The sequence below is a fragment of the Brassica oleracea genome, chromosome C3, assembly GCF_000695525.1.
Source record: "Brassica oleracea var. oleracea cultivar TO1000 chromosome C3, BOL, whole genome shotgun sequence".
Classification (NCBI taxonomy): Eukaryota; Viridiplantae; Streptophyta; class Magnoliopsida; order Brassicales; family Brassicaceae; genus Brassica; species Brassica oleracea.
The window spans coordinates 51,623,592-51,643,810 of NC_027750.1; the positions used below are offsets into that span (position 1 = coordinate 51,623,592).

General features: G+C 34.5%; 3 protein-coding genes across 3 annotated transcripts in view; 2 read left to right on the plus strand and 1 right to left on the minus strand.

Moving 5' to 3' along the window:
- Positions 1-1,796, plus strand: part of LOC106330871 (tyrosine--tRNA ligase 2, cytoplasmic-like) — a 4,254-nt gene extending 2,458 nt beyond the window's left edge. The window contains exons 12-19 of the mRNA XM_013769273.1: positions 352-448; positions 526-631; positions 714-796; positions 877-1,013; positions 1,107-1,179; positions 1,212-1,247; positions 1,405-1,464; positions 1,570-1,796. Coding sequence (XP_013624727.1) covers positions 352-448; positions 526-631; positions 714-796; positions 877-1,013; positions 1,107-1,179; positions 1,212-1,247; positions 1,405-1,464; positions 1,570-1,590 — 613 coding nt within the window. The 3' untranslated portion in view covers positions 1,591-1,796. The remainder of the gene's footprint in view (positions 1-351; positions 449-525; positions 632-713; positions 797-876; positions 1,014-1,106; positions 1,180-1,211; positions 1,248-1,404; positions 1,465-1,569) is intronic.
- Positions 1,797-6,959: 5,163 nt separating this feature from the next.
- On the plus strand, positions 6,960-7,919 carry LOC106333286 (ethylene-responsive transcription factor 12-like). Its single transcript, XM_013771753.1, has one exon. It carries the CDS (start codon positions 7,041-7,043, stop codon positions 7,593-7,595), a length of 555 nt encoding a protein of 184 aa, XP_013627207.1. The 5' UTR covers positions 6,960-7,040; the 3' UTR covers positions 7,596-7,919.
- Positions 7,920-16,246: 8,327 nt separating this feature from the next.
- LOC106329470 (ethylene-responsive transcription factor 11-like) lies at positions 16,247-17,064 on the minus strand. Its single transcript, XM_013768129.1, has one exon. It carries the CDS (start codon positions 16,980-16,982, stop codon positions 16,464-16,466), a length of 519 nt encoding a protein of 172 aa, XP_013623583.1. The 5' UTR covers positions 16,983-17,064; the 3' UTR covers positions 16,247-16,463.
- Positions 17,065-20,219: the final 3,155 nt, after the last annotated feature.

Here is a 20,219-nt window from a genome sequence, read left to right on the forward strand (position 1 = left end):
GTTTTTAACCGAACTCGCCGAACCAAGGCTTATAAAAAAAACTCAGCTTTCAGTTTGGTTTGTTAATCGGTTAGTTTGATTTTTCAAAAAAGAAAAAAATTTGTTAACCAAATTTCGACCTAAACTAACCAAATAACCAAAATTTCAAACTGAAATAGTCGAAATTATCCAATTTAACTTGAATATATTTAAAACCAAAAACTTGGGTTAGTTTAAGTAAAAATTTCAAAGCCCGAACTATCCAAATACCAAACTGAGCTTTTGTCCGGTTCAATTTGGTGAGAACTACCTGAACCGCAGGCCTAGTAATGACAATGGTTCTAAATGAAATATGTTTCCTTTTCCTTATAGGTGTGGGCAGATCATGGGGCGTAGTGAGACAGAGGTTCTAAGTGCAGCGCAAATCCTTTACCCTTGTATGCAGTGTGCGGATATTTTCTTTCTTGGGGTATGTCTTTTTTTTACATGCATTCTTGGTACACATTTCTATGATTGATATTGGTACTTATTATTTGACTTGTGTAGGCGGATATCTGCCAGCTAGGGATGGATCAACGGAAAGTAAACATGCTAGCAAGAGAATACTGTGATGACATTAAGAGGAAAAACAAACCCATCATCTTGTCTCACCGTATGTTTTTCTGCAATTCTGTTCTTCCTTCACCGTGTTCGTCATCTCATGTTTTAATTGGTTGTTGTTGATGGTTTTGCAGATATGCTTCATGGTCTTCTTGAAGGACAAGAGAAGATGTCCAAAAGCAATCCATCATCTGCCATATTTATGGAAGATGAGGAGGTAAACTGAACTTACAGAAACAGATAAAGATTTTTTTTTTTTTTTGAAAGTATCTGACTTGTGGTGATCTTGTCTTTTAGGATGCTGTTAATGAGAAGATCAGCCAAGCTCATTGCCCACTAAAAACTGTTGTAGGCAATCCATGTCTTGAATACATCAAGTACCTAGTTCTACTACGATTCAACGAGTTCGTGGTTGAACAGAATGGCGGTAACAAGTGAGTTGATGGAAACTAAATCTCGGTGCATTATATAGATTTTTTGATTAATCATTCTCAGACTGATCCTTTGAAAATTTTCCAAACTGTCAGGACCTTCACAAGCTTTGAAGATATTGCTGCGGAGTACGAGAGTGGCGAGTTGAGTGAGGAAGATTTGAAGAAAGTTTTAACAAAAAAAAAAAAAAAGATTTGAAGAAAGCTTTGATAAAAGCGTTGAATATAATGTTGCAAGTAAGTACCCTTCCCTCTGTGAATGATGATGATGATATTCTCAACAAACAAAAGCAGAAGCAACTTTCAATCTTTGTTTTGATGTTTTGAATCATTAGTTTTTATTATCTATATGAATGATATGGTTCTTATCACTACCTGTATTAATATGACTCAGCCTGTTCGTGATCATTTCAAAACCAATGAGCGCGCCAAAAATCTACCGGAACAAGTCAGGGTAATGAAATGTTTATCCCCCTTGTGTTTGTGGTTTGATTAATCACATTGTTTGTATATTGACATGAACCCTCTTTGACTCTTTTCTTTTTCCTGTTTTATTTAGGCTTTTAGAGTCACCAGGTGAAGCTGCAAACGGAAAGAAGCAAAAACTTGTGTTCATCGTTGGAGTCTTTCTTAAGGATTTTTGTTACTTGCAATTATGTAAAGTTCTCTTTTGTTTTCGAGAAGAACTTAGCCTCTGATTGGTGCTTAATAAACTAACTTTGCATATATACTGTCTTAGCAGACAAGAATTTTAAATTATAATGATAAGTGAAAAAGGGACTGGAGATTCTTGTTTTCCAACATTAGTGAGTTTGAAAAGACCTTTACGAAATATAAGGTTGGCAAGAGTACCATCTTCCTATTCTCGCTGTTTCACATGTTGGTCCATGAAAAGGAGATTTGGTTATGGCGTAAAACTCCTAACATGGTTGTAGCTCGAGAGAATGTTGTTGTGTGCATCCTCGATGTGAAGAGTAGGTTGCACGGTATATGAATTCAAAAATTGGAGTAACATTTTTGACCAGAACACTCAAACTTGGGAGCCTTGACCTGATCCGGAGCCGAAAGGAAAGCTTCTCGTTGAGAGCAACGAGAATGGCTTTGTTTATGATCCGAAAGAACGCAAATGAGACTTTGAATTAGACTTTGCAGGGACAATGCTTAAGAAGTACGCGATAGAAATTTTTATACATCACTGTAATAGATAAATGTGTTGGTGGTACGACGCAAAGTAATTAAAGGTCCCTCCTTGTTGGACTAGTAATAGTCTATGTGGTTTGAATGAAATACCTAGCTAGCTAGCTATTGTGGGAAACTTTTGATGTTATTTTTTCAATAGAAAACTTGAGATTGAGTTAGTTGTCTGCATTGTTCTCCTAAAAGATTAGTTGGGCTTCCACGTGGATCTAAACCCTAACAAAATCTTGAGTCGTGATTTCATGCTTTTCTCTTTTTTTACTTGCTATTACACGTGACTTGGCGCATTGTAAAGAGTTGATGGTAAGTAAAACGTAAAACTATGAGAGTAGCCCTGCAAAAGATAGAGAGGGGGATATAACAAAACAAATAGTCAAAAAAAGAGGCGCGAAAGTCAGATTAGCTATGGGAGGGTTCATGATATAGACGTTAGAGCATCGCCGTCAAGGGGTTCAAGTTTATAATTTTTTATTATTAATTTTTTTGTTTGGTTTAAAAATAAAAATAAAAAATCAAATCAATCGTGGACCGCCACGTATTGTGGAGCCCGCGAAATAGTGATGAATTTGCGAGACGCAGATAGACTGGAGAAAACTGGAAAGAGACAAATTCATCACCGTGTATTATTTTAATATTTTTTTTTTTTTGGAATCTGTGTGAACCTTCTATAAATTCATTGATGGAGTGCTCTTAGGGACACACTTGTAACGCCGTTAAAGGAGGCATCGTTCGTCTTCATGATTTCGTGTGTTGTGTTGTAAGGCTTCGAATGGTAAAAACAGTTCAAGCGGGACAAATCAAGCAGATCATGCAGATCAAGCAGGATAAGTGCAGATCAAGCAGGACAAGTGCAGATCAAGCGGATCATGCAGGAGAGAACCAGATCAAACCGATCAAATAATTTATTATAACTTATGAATGACAAAATCATTTAAAAACTATATATCATATATTAAAACAATAAAAATGACACCTAGATATCTAAACAAATATCTTAGATGTTATAGTATCGCCCGAAATACCTGTAAATGTTTTATAAGATGCTTATACTTCTTTTATTTTCTTATTTAAAAAATTAAAAATTATATGACAAAAAATAATAAGTAGAGAATAATAATTTTGTATTGTTAAAGTTGTAAATAAAATAAAAATATTATATTCATAAAATTAGATAAATATATTTTTAAAGTTATGTGTTGTAACAAAGTTATTTATTGACTAAACAAAAAAAAAAGCAGATCAACACTACCAAATGTTGGCGGGTGAGATCTGCATGCAGATCTCCTGCTTTTTCCACAAAAAGACAAAAAATATTGAACTGCATGCAGATCTCCCGCTTGAACTGCTTTTACAAACAGAAAAGAGTGAATGGTAAATGCAGTGCGGGAGAACTGCATGTGCAGGAGAACTGCACTTGTCCCGCTCCTCCATTCGGACACTAAGACAACAACTCTGTTTCTGTAGGCAGTCAGCACTCGATGCAGAGGATCATTTGTCTTCTCTCTCTCTCTAGAGCTGTCTGCAACCAAAACGACACGTCGTAAAACTCTAAGTATCACAGAGTCACGTGAACACGAAAGCCAAAACCAAAATTTCTAAAATATTTCTTAATAGTACAAGTTTGTCAGAAGTCAGATACAAGAAAGATAGCACGTGTGAAAATTTTTGTTAGATATGGACTAAATAAAGTATTTTGTCCAGTCAAAATAACCGAGGCGAAGCCTTGTCACATGAAAGGAAACACAGTTCTTCGTTTTCATTTTTTGTCGCATTTTTACTGACTTTAATGTAAACAAAAAAAATCCCATCTTACAACACTATCCTTCTTCTGCATAATATAAAATTTTGCATTTCGAATTTTCGAATAGAAATTCAAAACAGTAGTCTAACCAAACCGCCTGAGCATGGAATTTCTCTGGCTTGATTTACTAAGGGTTGAGGCCAGCTCTTAATTCTCAAATATTTTATTATATAAATCAATCCGAAAGTGAGCAATGAAACAGAGGTTTCAGACTAACTGAAAAAAAATCTAGATTACAAAGAAAAACAAAGCTAAACGATACAGACATCCGTGCAACAAGGGAAAACAAGCGTGGAAAGAAGACAAATCTTGTTGCTCAAAAAAAAAAAAAAAAGAAGACAAATCTTTAGTAAGATTTTCATACTATATAAAACATAAATTAAAGTTTAAAATTATAACTTGAACTGTTTCAAATTTATTACCCATACTACTAAACATAAAATTGTTTTGAAGAATTTGGTCTATCGTGAACAATTAATCCCTTTATTTTCTAAAGATCATAAGTAGGCCTCGAACGGATCGGGTATCCGAATAATTTTAAAGTATCCGGATCCGAATCTTTATCCGGCGGATCCATAATTTTACTATCATTATCCGGATCTGGGGTTCTCGAATATCCGGATATCGGATATCCTTCTAAAAATTGTAATATCCGGCGAATATCCGGATCCGAATTTGGATCCTTAAATTAAATAAAATTAATATTAATATATATAAAATATTAACAATAATTTAAAAATAGAAATACATATAATGTCTTTAATTATTCTATGTATAATATTACAAAATTTACATAAAATTTATATATACTATTATAAAAATGAAAATATATTAAATAAAATTAATTTTTATATATATATATATTTTTTGAAATATTTATTAATAAAACTTACGGATCTGGATATCCAGATATAAAAATTAAGATATCCGAATTTTCAGATCGAATCTCGGATCAAATCCAAATCTCGGATAAAAGTTACGGGCCTAACTATAAATGCGTTTCTTTAGTCTTTATAATGAAAAAGAAAACCTATTAGTATTATTACATACTATCTTACATCAAATGGCTACTTATTATTAGAGCTGGGAATTTGGGTCATTACCCGCGGGTCCCGCCCCGTTTGACCCGCCGCGGGGCGGGTGCGGGTCGATCGATTTACAAATTTCAGCATGCGGGTGCGGGTGCGGGTTGAATCGATTTTTAGCGGAGCGGGTGCGGATCAACCAAATTTGAGTCGCGGATATCCGTCGACCCGCAAAATAAAAAAAATATTATTTTTTTCTAAAATTTTTTAAAATAAATAAAAATAAAAATAAAAATATGTAAAAAATATATAAATTAATGAAAATTATATAATTTAAATTATAAATGTATAATTTTTATTATAAAAAGTAATTAATTGATAAAAAAAATAATTATTTATTAAATTTAATATTATATGCGGGTCCCGTGGATTACCCGCAATCTTAGCGGGGCGGGTGCGGGTTTACGATTTTTCTTTCGCGAGTTATGCGGGTCGGAATTTTAAGTTTAAAAAATAGAATCGATCCGCGGATTAGCGGGTCATGCGGGGCGGGTTGACCCGCGAACCCAGCCCTACTTATTATGGCCAAAAAGAGAAACAAAATCAGTCAGAGCTACGCTTAGACTAGTTGTGACAAGCTAGTAAGCTACTTTATTTAATGATCTTATTATAGTCTCGTCCTCGTGCATCAAAAACACATCATAAATTGGGGTGCCAAAAAAAAAGAGTAAAGATCATAAAAGGAAGTCCAAAATAGAGTGAGGGCTAGAGCAGTAGGACTTTTACGTCATCATCCCTATGAAGAGGTCCAGTCAAAGAGGCGGTCCATTATCTTTCTTCTTCGTTAGCTAACAAAAATCTTTACATATATTATATATTTATATGTTTTTATAACTGTAAAAACTCACCGCACTGTAAAAACTGCACCACAATAAAACCGCATGTTCCGCACCGCTCAACCTGTAATTGCCACCGGAAGCCATAGTAGTATAAAGTTTGGTTCTTATTTCTCAATGGTTCCCGTGGGAAAAGCATCGAGCTTTTTTACGATCAGTGAACTTGAACTGATTTTAGGTTCACCTTTATAAAGTTTAATTATTATGTTTATTTTTCAAATATATAATATTCTAGTGTTCCCATGATCTCAAAAAATGGTTACGTTTGTGCAAATTTCAACCGCAACATAGTGTAGGCAGTGCATAGAGTTGTGTTTCAACCACAACATAGTTTTAAGTTTTAATCAGATATTCTTATTGTGTCCGTAAAATAAACTAATTAAGACTTTTGAATGATATACTTTTCTGGTAGTCTGTAGGCGGTGAGTGACTGGGTATTATAATGTGCCATAGTAAAGTCATCGATCAGTATACCATCAAACATATCATTTGTATTATATACAGTTTCAAATGAACCATAAAAACAGATATGTGATACCTTTTCCCTTAATCTTGTATGAGGGTATTTTACAGTTGTTTTTTGGGCAAATTTAGTAAATGTATTACAGCGGGACACTAATAAAGGCAACTAAGATCATTCTATCATCGCTGATTGGAAACACCATTCTCGGTCCGCCGTTAAAACTAATCACTTTATTAATATCTTATTGTAAATATACATGAATATACATTTTCAACATTCAATTGTTAAACAGTGTATTTTGGTTGCAAGAACACCCACCGTCACATCGGCAAACAAGCAAAAGATCGAACGGTGCTTGATTCTTTAAAACGCCAGAGAAAACCTCGATCCTAGAAATCAAATACTTAAGGTTTGTTTTACTTATTTTAGTTATTTGGGATACAAAATGAATATTGCTTGCTTTATAATCGTCAAAGAAAGCCTAGGATTACGGGTGTCTTAAGTGGGCCTCACATTATTTATTTTCCTTTAAACTCTCTCTTGTCTAGGTCAAACAAGTCAACAAAACAAAAACACTTTCTTTCTCTACTCCATCTCTCTCTAGATTCTCTCATTTCCTCTTTCTTGAAACTCTGAGATCCTCAACAAATGGTGTCAACGACATGCGCGAGGGAGGTGCATTACAGAGGAGTAAGGAAGAGACCATGGGGTCGTTACGCCGCAGAGATTAGAGACCCTTGGAAGAAAACTAGGGTTTGGCTTGGCACTTTCGACACTCCCGAAGAAGCTGCTCTCGCTTACGACGGCGCCGCCCGTTTCCTCCGTGGTATCAAGGCTAAGACTAACTTCCCTCCTCCTCTCTCTCTCAACCTCAACCACATTCCTTCCGCCCCCTCCGCCACCGCCGCCGCCGCAGATAACCACCACAACCAACACCACTGGTTCCCTCCTCCTCCTCCTCTCTCCATCTCCGACAATCACCACCACCACCACCGTATCTTTCTTCGAACCGGAGTGCTCAGCGACAAAGCCTCAGATTTCCCCACCACCGAAGCGCCGCTTTACTTCGCCGCCTCGCCTGATGTTGCCACGTCAGCTTCTCGGGTGTTTGAGTTTCCGATAATGAGTCCTTCTCCTTCCTCCGCAACGGCGAGACGTGGCTTAGCCATCGATCTCAACGAGCCGCCTCCGCTTTGGCTGTAAAACATCGGCGCCGTTCTGCTGACTTTCCCGCACGTCGCCGTTTTGAGCACTTTCGGTGGAACTATTGTTGTTTAACTTTAATTTCTTTTTAGCAAATAACTTTCTTAGAGTAGTATGAGTAGTTTCCTTTTGAACTTGTCCTTTTCTTTTTGGTTATGTAAGAGACGGAGGTTGATTAGTTAGTTGTTAATTGATCAATATTGCGGAAAAAAAAGAAACTCTTAGCACAAGTGAACACTCGCAAAGTAGGTTATGAGTGTATGAGTAGTTTCCTTTTGAACATGTCCTTTTCTTTATGGTTATGTAAGAGACGGAAGTTGATTAGTTGTTAATTAATCAATATTGGGAAAAAAAAGTGAAATTTTTAGAAGATGATTATTGGGAGGTTCTCGTGTTGGGTTTTTTAGCGGAATATAAGAATTCGTCTCTTAATTTTTAATTAAAAAATCTAATAAGCAGTTTTTAAATATCTTATTGAAGAATCGGTTTTTAATGTTTTTTAGTTAAAAGTTAAAAGATATTTTTTATATTTCGCTAAGAATTTTACCTTAATAACCTCTCAATAATCATGTTCTAAGCTATTAGATTAGCACAAGTGAACACTCACAAAGTAGGTTTGTGTAAACTTTGTTTCAGAGGATTTTGGAGATGGATCTTAAATGAAAGTAATGTTCATGTTGTGAATTGTTACGACCGTCGCTTATCGTATTCTATCTATGCCGTGTCATGGAATACGGACAGACTTGTGTAAGCTATGCGTTCTTTTTGACTCACGCGCCTCTCTAACACGACAAAAGACTGTGAAAGAGAGAAACAGACAAAAGAGATAGAGACTAGTGGTGGAGAGAAATCAACCAGAGCAAGCGTGTGAGTTTGGACTGTCATTTTTCACTTACAGACAATAAATGTATTATCGGTTTGACTATTGAAATTTGTAAATACTTTAATTTACTTCTAATTTTATGTATATTAAAACAGAAGTTACAACTTTGATTCATTTGTAATTTTTTTTTTAAAATAAACCTAATTGACATATTCCTAAAAAGTCATGTTACATTTAATTTCGAATCTTATCATTTAAATTTTAGATCTACAAGAAATTTTTATTAGACTATCAATAATTGAATTTAAACAATAGATGATACATTAGATTTATAGATAGTATAAATTAAATAGATATAATTTAATATTGTAATATTTATACCTCCATATGTTAATTATTTAAATATTTGTCGATATTAACTTTTAAAATTATAAATATTTTTTTAAATAACAAAAATCATATTATCTAACAATGATTAATCTTTACTACCTTAAACCAATGAAAACAAATTAACTATATAGTTTATTTTAAAATTAAACAAAAACTAAATGTTAAATTATTTACTCGATAATATAAATCTATGAAGCGAAAATTTTAATTTTTAAAAAACTTTCTAAATTTGTGAAATGTTACAATATTTTTGAATATGACAATAAAATAATATTTTACTAATCTACATATATATAGTTACGATATTAATAATGAAATAATAATCTGAAAATATATATATAGAAGAAGAAACAAATACATGTGAAAGTTTGAAACAATCTATTCAATGAAAAATATATCGTATACTTATTATGTTTTAAAAATTGATAGACACATATATATTATAATATATACCAATTTAGAATTGAAAACAAAATGTTTATATAAAAATAAATGAAAACAAAAACACCCGCGGTTGCACGGATCGAGAACTAGTTATTTTTATAAAGGAAATTTCATATCTTAAAGAAATCATCGTATTATATAGGAAATGAAATAAAGCTGTAGAAAAAACCTCTCTCTAGAAACTGCTCTGTCTTCTCTCTAGAAACCTCCACAGTGATTGGATCTTACGGCCGACGGCGTGGGCTTCCATAGCCACCGTCGGTCCGGCTTTGTTTAGTTTCTAGTTTAATTTCTTTTTTGTGCATGTCTTCGGTGAAAGGGATCGAAGTTACGGGATCCATTCGTCTTTTGTTTTTCATCTGATCGAAAATCAGACTCCGGAATGGGAAGGCTTCCTAAGCTTTGCTTCGCCGGCTTTTGCAACAGAACCATCGGGTTCTGTTTTCTCTCTAGATTTCTGTAAGTTGTGGCTTGATGTCTCCGGATGAGTCTCGAAACAGATTCGAGGGACGTTCTCCGTGTAAAAGGCTCAGGCGTTGAAGGTGGATGAGGTGATCGAGAGAAAGAGATGGATGCCTTGATCGTGTGTGTGGTGGCTCCGCGGTTGGATGAGATCTCGAGGATACTCGATGGATGCTCTCCGATGGAAGGATCAAAGATGATGAAGTTGAATGAGTCGGGATTCAGGTTTCCGGCGTGTGTTTCGGTGTCCCGGTGAAGCGTCGTTCGGCTGTCTCCGGGGGTGACTTTTGGCGGTGAAGACGCAGTGGCTTTGCGACGCGTGTACCTCGTTTGTTGAGGTTTCAACACGTGTTCTTTACTTACTTCAGATTCGACGCGTGTTCGACACGTGTTTTTCATGCTGCGTTTCATCCATAAGGGTTTTGTTCTGAGCAAGTCTTGGGTTCGTTTGTAAGATGGGCCAACCCTTTAGGGTTTAGTCTATGGTTGGATGTATGTTTGGATCCCGAGTTTGGGCTTTATGTCTTCTGTCTTTTGGGCTTTAGTTTCCTTAATAATATCAATAGATGGAAAAAAAAATGAAATAAAACTATATATTTCCTTTAATTATAAATTTAGACCACTTCCAACTCATATATATATATATATATATATATATATATATTTAAAATAAGCACTCTATCATAGAGAAAAATATAAAAGTGTTAGGATAATCAACCTAGCGACAAATAAAAAGAATAATCATTAATCAACGTAATTAAACCCAACATCAGATATAATCATATACAGAACAATTCAAAGGTTTGTTTAGAAACTTTTTGTTTGTTAGTTACAACGATTTTACATAATTTGTGCTTGTTTTATTTGATTTCTAAGCGAATTACGCAACTACAAAATATTGTGTGATGGATCTATTAAAAGTGTTAGTCGTATGTAAAAATAAAAACTAACCGAAGTTCACTGTTATTAAAAACTGTTTTTACGTTTAGAGTAGTCTTTTTATCATACTTTTTAAGAGACTTGTGACTGAACTACTGTTTAGTCATATGAAGAGATCAAAGTTAGAACTGGAGAAATAATGAAAGAAACCATAAAATTAAGGACCCTAATTATAATTTACACAATAATTGAGTATTTTACAGTTTGAATTTAAACATGTGGTCTTTACGCAGAACGAACATGAGTTTTTCGTGATATTAAATTAACTTAATTTTCTTTTGTCTCTCGTAGAGACCCCACGCGCCGTCGCCTGACTTTATTAGTGACAGTTCTATCTTTGGGGGTTTCTTCTTTATTTTGGACATCTAGTTCTTTGGTTGTTTATTATATAGGCTACTAGGCTACATGTTTAATTTTCGCCTTCATTGCGAGTTTCTTATCGTTTTTTACATTTTCTTTAATTAACATAAGGTTTATTAAGTTATTTAACAAGTCAAAAAGTCTATTTACAATTTAGTGATGTTCAAATTACTTCAAATTGTGGCGGCCGACCATAGTTTTTTAGGTGCTTCGTAGTCATTGCATTTTGCGTGTATGGTTCGAAGATATGTCCTCCAAGAAAAAAAAACAACCCGTGGTTAGGTAAATTTCGGTTTCTGATTTTAGCTTTCAGTTAAAACTTTAAAGTATTCCTGTATTTGGTACTCATAAAATTAGCTACAAGCCGGATAAAACTGTTGAAGTTTTCTCTCTCTTCTCCGTTCTGTATCAAAAATTCTTCACGGAGAAGATGATGAAAAAACTCAATCTCTCTTTTGATTTTCTGATCAACATGATCAGTTTATTTCAGAGAGAGAGCAAGAAAGTTTCATCCTTTTATCTCACCGGTTTCTAATTCCGGTGAAGGTTTCCCGAGATTCGGGCTTTGGTTCCAGCATATAGTGGTTCGCACAACACGATATGGCTGGCTCGTTGATTCCGGCGACTCACTTTCACTCTGGTGATGTCGGCTGGTACCGGGGTTGTAGTTTTGAATGGTTTACGGTTCAGATCCGAAGGGGTAGAAGTTTCGGTCTTGTGCTCGGTGGTTCGGCTCTTAGATGAGATCTCGATTTAGATCGATTGAAGCTCTATGAAAAACGAGCACAAGGATTTGTGTTGTAGACAATGGATTTCCCGTACCTTCCAGCATAGTCGTTGGAGGTTTCTTTCGTCGTGGTGGTCCTAGGTGATTCTGGTGGTTTCAAGGAGAAGTTTAGTTCGGTCGATGAAGACGATGGGAAGCTGCATGTGTTTCCCTGCGAGATTCCGGCGAAACGATTCGTGTTTCTCCGGTGGGGGAGAAGACGATGGGAGATGACGACATGTGTTGGCCTCGTTGTTGAGGTTCTAACACGTGTTTTTCGACGTGTTTGGGTGAATCGGTGGTGGGCTTTCGTTTTTGGGCTTTGCCTTTTATGTTTTTCCTTTGTTTGTTAGTTTTTTTTCGGTTGGGCTTTGGACTTGTTTTGTCGGCTTTTGTATAGGCTTTGCTTTATGGGCTTTGTCCATTAAATAATAATATACAGATGGAAAAAAAAGAAGCTATAAGCCGGATATTTTTTAAAAAATAATTCATCTAGCTGAACAAAAATTATAGACGGAAATGTTAAGATTTCATCTTGTTACGTGAGCTAACTGAAAAATGGATAGATTGTTGTCTGTTGACACTTGAGAGTAGGCCTGGACGTTCGGGCAGGTTTCTTTCGGGTCCGGGTCATTTCAGATCCTAAATATTTAGATTCAATAGGTACTTAAAAATTTTCGGTTCGGGTTCGGATCGGTTCTTCTCAGGTCCGGGTCGGTTCGGGTCTATAATTAAAATACCCATAAAATACCCGTAATTTTTCGGGTCCATATCGGGTCAGGGTCAGGGTCAGGTTCGGATATTTAGGATCTGAAAATGACATGATATAACTCAATTCCATCAACTTTAGTTGAATATTTGTCATATATATCTAAAATTGTACAAAACAACTTAAATGAAACTATTAATAATTAAAATAAAATATTTTGAAACTCTAAATTTTACATTTTAAAGCTTTATATTACTTTTAAAATGTTAAAAAATAATAACAAATATTGTTAATAAAAGATATTTCAACTAAATCATAAAATAATATATATAAAATAGAACACAAAAACATCATAGTTTTAGATATACATGTTTTTAAGTCGGGTACAAATCGGTTCTTATCGGGTCGGGTCTATTCGGGTCGGTTCTTTTCGGGTCCGGGTTTATTCGGGTCGGTTCCTTTTCGGTTCCGATTTTTTCGAGTAAAAAAAATTAGACCCAAAAGGTACTTGTAAATTTTCGGTCCGGTTCCGGATCGGATATTTTTGGGTCAGTTCCGGTTCGGGTCTTCGGGTCCGGGTTAAAATGCCAAGGCCTACTTGACAGGAATTTTGTGGGTTTTTTTTTGCCTACTGGAATTGGAGGCTGTGGAGAATATTCTGGTAAATAATTTCGGAATTGGTGTATATGTATGGGCCAAAAGATCTGATGGGCAGTTAATCAATGGAGGTCCAAGTTCAGTATGCATTTATTCCCTCGTACGAAAAGTCCGAACCATTCAACTTTGATGGCAACCCATCAAATTTATCAGTCGGCGAGGAGACTCCAAATTAAAGATTGCTTGGTGGTTGGCAACTCATTGGCAGTTGCCGACTCATCCGCTTTGATAAAACCTTATTATGGCACTTTCGATAACATAAGAGTAGTATTATTGAGTTTTGTCATAATCCCTAGCTAAGAGTAGTGAAGTTAATGCTCACGAAGGAACTCTATGTCAACTGAAGTTAATTAATGCTTATGAAGTTAACAAAACCTGGTATTTGAAGATTTGTTATAAATAAAAATTGTACTTGCAAGCAAATGGGTTAATAAACTGAAATATGCTTGGTGTTGTGGTTTCGATTAAGTGAGAAGTTTGATTTCAGCCCGGTCTCTTATATCTGTGGTTCTCTGCTTGGTGTTGTGGTTTTGATTGATTCTCACAGTTAGACCATTTTATGTTGAATCTATGTTTATGTTATTATGCTTTCATGTGTTTTAACCTGTCTCCCATGTGTGGGCTTATGACTTTGGGGACATATCTGTAGTCCGCCAGCAAATGCAGTCCACCTTGTAATCATTCAAGTCATGTTAGTATTTTCAGAGGAAAAAAACTGATAATTTGCCGATGGAACTGTACTAGCTGTGTAAAAATCATCCAATTGAAGGAGAAGAATGATCAGTGAAACCTTCGCTCACGTATCTATATATTCAATACTAATTCGAAGTTGCTGCAGCAGAAATGGGGCAAGCTCGACAAATGCATGTCCACAAAGCATTCCATTATAGTAAACTTTCATTTTTAAATGTATACGAAGATTTTCCAAACTAAAAACTTATCCAGCGAATGTATGCAAACTTTAAAAAACCTTTGTACGGTTTAAATCAAAGACCAATGTGTCGGTTCTTAAAGTTAACACGAACTCTCTAGAATTTTAGTCTTAATCAGTCTTCTGATTATTCTTTCTTTACATGCATCAAAGATGAATGATACGAAGTACTTTTTTGTCCACAGTATCCAAGAACCTCTCAAATGCACCACATACAAAGCAGAAATGATGGTTGTGTGCGGGACACGATGCCCAATCTAAGTCAATTTTTAACTTGACTCTTCCTTTGTTTCCAGTTTTAGTTATGGACATATATACAGACTCGAACCGTACACTTTCTTGGTAAGAAAATCCGATACTTCATAATTTGTAATCAGTCAAAAACATATATTTTTACCATAGAGTGATTCTTATTAAAGATAAGAGCTTGAACCCAGGGATAACTCCCAATTATGATCACTTGTCAAAGATGTCTTCTTTTTTTTTGTTAAAAGACCTTTGTCAAAGATATCTATGTGAACAAAATGTTTTATTGCATCTTTCTCTTTCAGCATAACCTTTCTGTATATATTTCCTATTATGATAAATCTGGTAAAATATATGAGATATAATTATATAAAACATACAGTCCACACAATATACTCTCGAGTCAACAATCCAAACAAAATAAAAATACAAAAACGAAAATACAAGTGAAAAAAACTTTCTACCAAGATCTACAAACTAGACAAACAGATGACCAAACTAACATGGAGTAGAAAAGAAAAACTTAACAGAAATCACAAAAAGTGAAAATAAAATCAGAAATGAATCTCTTGTCTAATCCTTATTTCAAAATAACATGAAACCATTAAAGTTATAAGTTCAATCCAACCAATTTAGAACTTTTGCAGAAATCTCCAATTAAGAACCCAAAAGATGGAGAGAAAAATCACTTGGAAGAAGCCACAACTCATATATATGCTTTAACCTACAAGTATGCATCTGACATATATATATATGCTTTAACCTACAAGTATATGCTTTAACCTACAAGTATGCATCTGACGTATATATATGCTCGGCTGAAATGAACTAATCTAAAATTTCACAATCTCCCATTCCATTTTTATATATTCATCCTAATACAGCATATATCTTACAATTCCATTTAGGAAAGAACAATATTCCATTAATCTATGACAACAAAAGCAAGACATACAAATTCCAGCGTATTTTTGTTTGCTTTTGAATGATTCGTTTCTAGGAAACAAACTGTAGTTAGATTTCTTCTTTGATTACATAACAGCAGATTAACGTACGATAAACTTATAGTATATCAAAAATATACAAAGAAAACATGATAGGCTGTTATGTCTATTCTATTAATGTCACGTTCCAAACAACAACAATATAGATGGTGTTTTAAAAGGATTATTTTGTTTTAATTTACATGAAGTTTTGAGATTTTAAAGTTAACTTTAACTTTATTGGAAACTGTTCAACCAATTAGATTTTACAGTTTTTTTTACAATTGGTTAACAGATTTTAAAATTATATCTTTAAAATATTTTTTTTAGAAAAATATAGATTTCTTAATCTTTGTGCACTAAGGTAAGTATTATGAAACAAAGGGAGTATAAGATAATATATTGTACGCGGTTGTTTGTGGCAGAAAAAAAAATCTGTTTTCGGCCAATTTTTCTCCTTTTATTTTGCCAATTGGAGACATTTTTTTTTTTAAAAAAGGCAACGACTTGTGTCTTCGCCAACAAAAAAAATGGTGGTGGTCCAAAGATTGATGCCAAATTTTTATTATTATTTTCTTGATCAGAAAATTAAGAAAAAAAGGTTACAATTAAATTGATTTCTAAGAAATAAATTTTAGTTAGTTTCCTTCTTTGATTTTATAACAGCAGAATAACGTACGATATGCTTATACTAACACATACAAAGATAACATGGTAGGCTTTTGGTACATTCTACTAGTGTCACGTTCCAAAATAACAGGCTCCAAAATTCTATTTTTGACCAATAATCCCATTATCCTTTTTGTCCTAATCGCATTTAAAGTATTTTTTGTTTCCTATTGTTTTTGTCAATTGGGACACCAACTACATTTGTTCATTCAAAATGAACGACATGTGTTAGCCGACAAAAATATAAAAAAAATATTTTAAAAGCCAAAAGATTGATGCCAAAACAAACTTATTATTTTTGTTGATCAGAAAATTAAAAAAGAAAAATTACAATTAAACTGATAAACAACAGGTGATGAGAACAAACCGTTCTCAAACACTAAAAATTATTTTTAACTTTCTGCTGACCAAAAAAAAAGGCACCAACTTAATAAGAAGCTTCATCTAAGTTTTATCAAATACTTTATTCATAACAGTTAAATTCAAGAACTAATTCTCAGGCTTGGGAGGGAGATTAAGATCCAAATCCAAGAACACTCGTGGTCGTTTCTCTGAACTTAGATCCACCACCACAGACGACGAGTCCGACTCACTCCTCCCCGATTCTTCATCGAACACGATCATTCCAGACTTAACCTGAATCTTTGGGAAAGGGAATCTTGAATCAACGGATGAGATGGATCCGAGATTGAGATCAGGTAGCGAGGAAGGTGACTCGACGGTGCTGCTCTGGCTAGGGCTCTCGTTTTCGGCGACGAAGAAAGGGAGATGGAAGTTGGTTTTGGCTTTAGCGCCACGGAACTGAAAAGCGGCTTTGTCGTAGGCACGAGCCGCTGCTTCGGGAGTGTCGAAAGTACCGAGCCAGACTCGGGTTTTCTTGGTCGGATCTCTGATCTCGGCGGCGTAACGACCCCACGGCCTCTTTCTCACTCCTCTGTAACGGTTTTCTTTGTTTCCGCCGTCACCGCCGTTAGTTTCAAACGCCGTCGTTTTAGCTGTCGGCGCCATATTGACAAAGTTAAAACTATTTTTGGTTAAATTAAATTAAAAGAGGAAAGGAAACTCTGAGGTGTTTGTGTTGTGAAGATTGTGAGAAGTGAGGGACTTTAATTTATAAAGGGAGAGATGAAGAGACAGAAACAGTCAACGCGCGGTTTTGACTGAAGGGCGGCTGAGTGGCAGTATGTCGTAATTATTACCGAACTACGTGGCATCTTGTTTTGGTCTCCACGACACAAACGGGGAAAGTGAGTAAAGAGGCTGTTTCTCTCTCTAGGACTTTTTTTTTAGTTTTGTTTTTTGTGGAAAATGATTTGTCTGCTGAGTATTAGTTTCGTTTTTTTGAATTTATATGTTAATTATATACAGAAAATAACTAACATAATGACGAATAAAATTGCACGAATTTTTTTTCCAAATTGATTATGCTCCACTGATTTAGTTTCCTGCATAAAATTCAATCTAGTTTAGTACCTATTTCTGATATTAAAAATGTAGTCTATGTTAATGTATTGATGGCTTAAAATGGCTTTTTCCTAAGTTACAAAAAAAATGGCTTTTTCCAATAAATTGCGTGCCGTGATCCGCAAATCAGAGAGGAGCCCATGCGGTTATTTTGGTACACGTCGTTTTGCTGCGAGAAACTGAACCTATTAGCATCACTATTATATTTTCTTCCTCTATTGGTAAACAAACTATAAACAGACACGACGTGCCCAATGATTATAATTTTCTCTTTAGATTAAGGGCGAGGTTGATTAGTTTATATATATATATATATATATATATATATATATATTGATTGGAATATTTAAAATAATTTTATACTATAAGTAAACATATGGAGAGTTACATAGCAATTTATCTAAATTTGCTCAGATTTACAGTTAAGCAAGTAATTAGGACATGTTCTAATAAAATACAAGTAAAATAAACAAATAAATCATTAATATATTTGATGAAGAAATATATAATAGCACAATAAGGATTTTAACAGATTCGAAAAAAATAAATGATCTATACAGTTCCTTATCTTTTATTCTTTATTATGTGGTACGTAAAGAGTTTTAGTAGGTCAGATGTCATGAGACTAAAATCTCAGCTTACATACATATATTTATATATACGGAGGGAATATCACATATAGTTTTTGTTATCTATATAATACATAAAATTAATTAATAAAATAAAATAATAGGGATGTTATATTATATTTTCCGGTCCAGCATAGTCTAATCAATTTCCAACTAAGATACCAGTTAAGCTAGAATGTTTTGCTTCATTGTAGTTTTTGGATATAGCTTAAACTCTCTCATGAGTGCAAAGTCTTCAAAAAGAGATCGAATCATGTACTAATATTTAAAACAAACCGTGCCAATTTGCAAGTACCCAAACTGTCTCTCATGCGGTTGCGGATGGCTTTAGTACCCAGCTTTTACGCCTACTAATAGTTAGAAGAACAAAATAATAGGAGTATTTAAAAAACACATATATTTTAAAATTAGAATAAAATATGATTACTTAGTTATGTGTTGCTTAAAAAGTACCCATTTTTGAAACTTTGTATAGACCAAAGAACGTAAAGATCGGGTTTCAGAACCAAAGACACATGGCTGCACAAATGTCGGAAGACAAAACACTGATGAGAAGCATATTTTGTATAGTTATCGCAGCCAATTCTAAATTATTTCTTTTTATTAGGGATTTGTGAGAAATACAACAAAACTACCAGAGAAAATGTTGGGACTATGTTGTGTTACCGGTTTCCCGGCTTCCCACTGTTCAAACTTCAGATTCAATGCATTTACTCCACCTTGCTTTCGGTATTTGATAGATTCTTCCCCTCAGAATTTCAAATTATTTAATTGCATTTGGACTTTCTGGCGAATGGACCATAAGTCCATAACAACTCGGTCTTCACAGAACTATCTTTCGGTTTTCTTCCTTTTGCTAAATATCTTTCATTTTCAGGATGATTATCCAATTTAAAATTTTTAGTTAAACATTAGTTTCTTTTTGTTTTGAATTAATTTAATATTCATTTCAAACAAAATTAATTCAAAAATGATATTTTAAAATGTCTACCGGTAACCGCAAGTATATCAACGGCAACAACATATACGAATTACTGCATAGAATTTTTGTGTAAGAAAATTATGATAGATTTGAAGTGTCTTCAATTGTGGGAATAGTTTCCGAAAAATGACTTTCACTAGTTTACAGTTTTTTTAAATATTAGTGAACATACCAATATGTTTGTGTGTCTATTGGTAACGAAAAGAGATTGATTCTTTTTTTTTTGTCAACTACCCATTTAACTAGACCAACACTACAAGAAACACAGCGGTATTCTGACGGACATTCCGACGGAAAATGAAATCCTCGGAATATTCCGAGGAATTTCTGAAGATATTCCGAGGATATTCTGAGGAAAAACAAAATTTGGTTTTCTCGGAATTTCCTCGGAGTATACCGACGGAATTCCGAGGAAATATTAATCCGTCGGAATATTCTTATGGAATACCGAGGAAAAATGTATTCCTCGGAAAAAACCGATGAATTCCGAGGATATATTATAGCCGTTAGAGAGCCGTTGGGGATTTTAAAAATTCCGAGGAAATTCCGACGAACTAGCCGTTTCCGTCGGAATTCCGTCGGAATTTCCTCGGTCTGTCGGCAGGATTTCAACTATAAATACAAGCACCCCTCTTCCTCTTCATTCACTCCATATATTCATCATCACTCTTACTCTCTTTACACACGAATTTGATTCATAAAAAAAATGTCTTCTTCAAATTATTTTCGTTCTTGGATCGATCGACCTCATTTGGATCCGAAGTATATACATACAGATTGCACGGTGAGCAATTCTCCGCTATACTCAATCTCTCATCTCCTCCTAAACTTTGTCATAATTGATTTCCTGAGTATTTTCTAATCTTTTTTCTTTTCTGTAAAATAATGGTTTTTATTACATATTTTCATCACTGCCGTAGTAACTAGAGACATAAGTAAATCTTAACATATTCTATAATTTCTATTTTACCTATTATTATTTATATAAGTAGATATCACTATAAGAAAACACGCCGAATTCCGACGGAGGTTCCGACGGACATCAATGTCGTCGGACATTTGTGACGGATTACTGACCAATTTCCGACCAAATCCAAAAAAATGAAGTCGTCGGAATTCCGTCGGAAATGGCCGACGGAATTCCGACGAAACAAGGGTCGTCGGAATTTT

What these genes read in the sequence shown, in the direction of transcription:
- LOC106333286 (XM_013771753.1), top strand. Translation starts at nt 7,041, where the DNA reads ATGGTGTCAACGACATGCGCGAGGGAGGTGCATTACAGAGGAGTAAGG.
- LOC106329470 (XM_013768129.1), bottom strand. Translation starts at nt 16,982, where the DNA reads ATGGCGCCGACAGCTAAAACGACGGCGTTTGAAACTAACGGCGGTGAC.